The sequence below is a fragment of the Sinocyclocheilus grahami genome, unplaced genomic scaffold (genome assembly GCF_001515645.1).
Source record: "Sinocyclocheilus grahami isolate Dianchi unplaced genomic scaffold, SAMN03320097.WGS_v1.1 scaffold1398.1, whole genome shotgun sequence".
NCBI lineage: Eukaryota > Metazoa > Chordata > Actinopteri > Cypriniformes > Cyprinidae > Sinocyclocheilus > Sinocyclocheilus grahami.
In genome coordinates this window covers 115,176-119,252 of record NW_015506577.1, presented here as the reverse complement: position 1 = coordinate 119,252, position 4,077 = coordinate 115,176, and the positions used below count along the sequence as shown (strand labels likewise).

The window sequence follows — 4,077 nt, the reverse complement described above, 5'->3', positions numbered from 1 at the left end:
TGTGAGTGTGTGTTTTCTGATACCTTCAGTAATTTGGTGGCCAGTTTGAGGACGTTGTTGACCAGAGTGAGTTCTTCTTTCTTATTTGGTTTCTTTTCCATTTTCAAGTACAAGTTATCTGAAACAGAAACGCAGCAGATGAAACTCTGGGATGTTTGTGTGTCTTTACAATATCATGTGTGTGTGTGTGTGTGTGTTTGTACCTGTTCTGTGAGTAAGATGGAGGTGTTGCTGTATTTCTTGCTGGTTTCTGAGCCCAGCGTGACGAATCTCAGCAGGTACAGCGACAGCGAGGCGCACCAGATCACCAGCTCCCAGTTATAGTGAAACTCCAGAAACGTCTCGTGCACGTGAAGCAGCTGCAGGAGAAACACTGCCATCAACACCGGAGTAAAACACGCTAGTCACAAGAGAAACACACGGAGTTAATCCAGCGACTGACCTGAGCGCAGCAGATGAAGACCACCGAGAGCGTGAGCAGAAACGCAGAGGAGACGATCACGTCCACCGAGCGCTGCGGACCTCGACGCTGCAGACAGAGACAGATGGGACATCATCCCAGTGTTAGCCACAGCATCAGGTCTCATAAAGGACTAAACAGAGCTCAATCAGCTGCATACCTTCAGGTAAGAGCGCAGCGACAGCCACATCTTAATGTTCTGCACCTTCTTCAGCCGGAAATGAGGGACCTCTGATTTTCTGGCTCTCCGCGCCGACGTCAAGTGACCAAACAACTTCGCAAACAGCAGCCGCTGAAAAACCAGGATCAGACAAATGCTGAGCTGTGCTCGGGACACTCCGGGCTCGGCGTGTGGATGCTGACGCACACTCACCTGCTTGTATGTCCTCTCAGCGACGCTGAGCAAGAAGAAGAAGAGCCAGATGAGACAGACGCGCACCACGAAGCTCACGCTCACCATCGCCATCACCAGAGCGTCAGCGGACGAGCCGAAGGCCACAGACACCAGCTCACCGGCCGACAGAGACGCCAGCTGCTCCGGCTCTTTGTGCTGGAACAATCTGTACGCAAACGGAGTCAAACCCAGCGTCACAGACACCAGATTCCCCAAGATCTGATAGCCGATGCCTGGAGTGTACAGATTGACCTGCGGGCGAGAGGAAGACGAGATCAGGGCTTCATGTAATCATGATTTAGCACACGCTTCTATCCAGAGACGTTCAATGCATTTCTATCAGTTCACTGCCTTCCTTCCTCTGCTTCACACTCACCCTGTTCATTATCATGCCGCTGATTTCCAGCACAGACATGTCTGCTTTTTTGCATTCGTTTCCTTCCCACACGATGGCGCTGACGCGCTCCAGGCCCGGATTAGAGCTGTGGAGCCACGGCACGTGACCCTTCACCAGCAGCAGAGCGACACACACACACACACACAAACATCATTTACACGAGCACAACAAATCTGAACCAGTGAGGCAGCAGCAGTGGATCTACGACGCACCTGATGAAACGGGTCGTCTCTGAACTCTTTCTTAGAGGCAGAACAGGCTGCGGATCCGTCGGCGTCTGTTTCGCTGCTGCAGGAGGAGCGGCACTCGGCGCAGTGCAGGAAGTCCTCCCACAGAACATCCTCCGTCTCAGACTCGTGCCGCGCGCTCTCAGAGTCCTGCGTCCGCGAGCTGCAGCTGGTGCCCGACTTCAGCGTCTCCTGAGACCAAACGAGAAGTGAAGGAGGCTGTGTTTGTGCTCCTACAGAAGCACTGATCGTGTGTGTGTGCGTGCGTGAGTGTGTGTGTGTGCGTGTTTTACCTCAGCAGTGTAATGCTTCTTGTAGGGGTGAGCTTTTCTGTTGCGCAGCGTACAGTCGCTGTTCTTGTGCTCCACTCCTCTGCGGAGGGCGCTGTAGTTCTCTGGGTCTTCTTCACTGGACGCTTCACCCGACATGTTCTCCACCGCGCGAGGAACCGCAGCCTCAGACAGACACTGACACGCACAAAACACACGTCAGTCACGCCTACACGTGTCCGTGTGTGAGTGTGTGTTCTGCAGCTCTGATTCTATTGGACTTGAGTGCTGCCTTTCATACAATAGATCATGGGATCCTCCTAAAGCATTTATCACTTTTAGTTGGGATCCGTGGGACGGTTTTAAAGTGATTCAAGTCTTCTCTTGCGAACAGAGTATTCTCGGTGAAGTATGGTGACTTTGTTTCATCTACAGCCTCTATTACCTGTGGGGTTCCTCAGGGTTCTGTTATTGGCCCTGTACTGTTTTCCTTGTACATGCTGCCTCTAGGCTCGATTTTTAATAAATATGGTATGTCTTACCATTTGTATGCCGATGATACACAACTTTATCTCCCTTTGAAACATGGAGAGAATTGTGGTTCAAATTTACTTTTGGCATGTCTGGAAGAGGTGAAGAGCTGGATGGCTCACAATTTGGTTCAGTTAAACCAAAGTAAAACAGATATTATGATTTTTGGCCCCACTAGAGGATGCCCAGACATAGCCACTTATTTATCCTTGGTCGGCCTACTGTCATGACCAAATAAGGAATTTAGGAGTTGTGTTCGATCCAGATTTGAAATTCGACAAGCAGGTTAATGCTGTGGTTAAGAGTTGTATTTCCCAGATTAGGTCTCTTGCTCGATTAAAACCAGTTTTGTCAATGAAAGATTTAGAAAAGGTTATTAAAGGGTTACTCCACCCCAAAATGAAAATTTTGTCATTAATCACTTACCCCCATGTCGTTCCAAACCCGTAAAAGCTTGTTTGTCTTCGGAACACAATTTAAGATATTTTGGATGAAAACCGGGAGGCTTGTGACTGTCCCATTGACTGCCAAGTAAATAACACTGTCAAGGCCCAGAAAAGTATGAAAGACATCATCAAAGTAGTCCATCTGCCATCAATGGTTCAATCTGAATTTCATGAAGCGACGAAAATTATTTTAATTTTCTTTGCGTACAAAAAGTAAGATTTTATTCAACGATTCATCTCCTCCGCGTCACCGTAGCACCATTTTGGAGAGTATCCACTGCGAGTGTGTGTCTGTGTGAGAGTGCGTGAGAGTGCGTGAGAGAGAGAGAGAGAGAGAGAGAGAGTGTGTGAGTGTGCATGTGTGTGAGAGAGAGAGAGAGTGTGTGTGTGTCCGTCTGTGTGTGCGCGTGTGTGCGTGCGAGTGTGTGTGCGTCTGTGTGTGAGTGAGTGCATGTGTGTGAGTGTGTGTGTGTGAGAGAGTGAGTCTGTGTGTGTGCGTGAGTGTGTGTGTGTGTGTGTGAGTGTGTGCGTGAGTGAGTGTGTGTGTACCTTGCCCGTGGGCGGCAGGATCAGCTGGTGTCTGTTGTGCTGGAGGCTCCAGTGCGTCTCGGAGCGCAGCAGGTCGCAGTGAGGATCATGCAGCTGTAAACCCTCCTCGCTGCTTTTGCTGGTGTTGCGTCCGTCCAGAGACACGTATCCATTGTCCGTCTCTGTAGACTTATCGATGGACAGCTTGGACTTTTTAGACCTGATGGGACAGCAAGGAAAAGAGCAGGTTCTACTAAAGGCTGTGTGTTTGATCAAGCGATGTGTGGAAGCGCAGCTCTAGTCCTCTACAGCAAACGCTGATGGGAGCTTGTGAATCAGTAGAAAGTGAACCGGTTTCTGGAGACAGTCACAACTGTGCTTCTGGGGAAAAAACAATTGAAACGGAGCAAATGGAATAAAATGGCTACAAAATCCCTTTATCTAGTGAGGAACCTCAAAGAGAGACTTAAAACTGCACTGCAGCGCGATGATGTGATTTCAGGAAAAGAGATGTTGTAGCCAAGAAGATTGTAAAAGGAGATATGAGAGAGAGAAATACACACCCCTCTTTAAAGATACCATGCCAGAAATCTTTGAAGAAAGCCACGAGACTGCGTGAGCCGGCAGACAGCGAGCCCTGCGGCGCCCCCTCCTGTGTGTTATCAGTAGTGCTAGAGCCGTCGCCTTCTCTATGAATGTCCAAATGAGCCGCTTTCCTCAACTTCCTTTAGCGAGAGACAGCAAAGTGCAGAAAACTTAGAAATCTTAAAACAGAGCGAACTTTGATTCCCAAAGTCAAGAGAAGCGAAAGGCCTGAAAGAGACG

General features: G+C 49.2%; 1 protein-coding gene across 1 annotated transcript in view; it reads right to left on the bottom strand.

The window, feature by feature from the left end:
• LOC107569940 (putative homeodomain transcription factor 2) overlaps positions 1–4,077 on the bottom strand; it is a 28,305-nt gene that overhangs the window by 2,612 nt on the left and 21,616 nt on the right. The window contains exons 15-24 of the mRNA XM_016256114.1: positions 3,816–3,977; positions 3,274–3,472; positions 1,772–1,945; positions 1,464–1,670; positions 1,231–1,359; positions 834–1,106; positions 621–752; positions 443–529; positions 202–359; positions 24–117 (exon numbers count right to left, since the gene is read on the bottom strand). Of these exons, the coding sequence (XP_016111600.1) occupies positions 24–117; positions 202–359; positions 443–529; positions 621–752; positions 834–1,106; positions 1,231–1,359; positions 1,464–1,670; positions 1,772–1,945; positions 3,274–3,472; positions 3,816–3,977 (1,615 nt within the window). The remainder of the gene's footprint in view (positions 1–23; positions 118–201; positions 360–442; positions 530–620; positions 753–833; positions 1,107–1,230; positions 1,360–1,463; positions 1,671–1,771; positions 1,946–3,273; positions 3,473–3,815; positions 3,978–4,077) is intronic.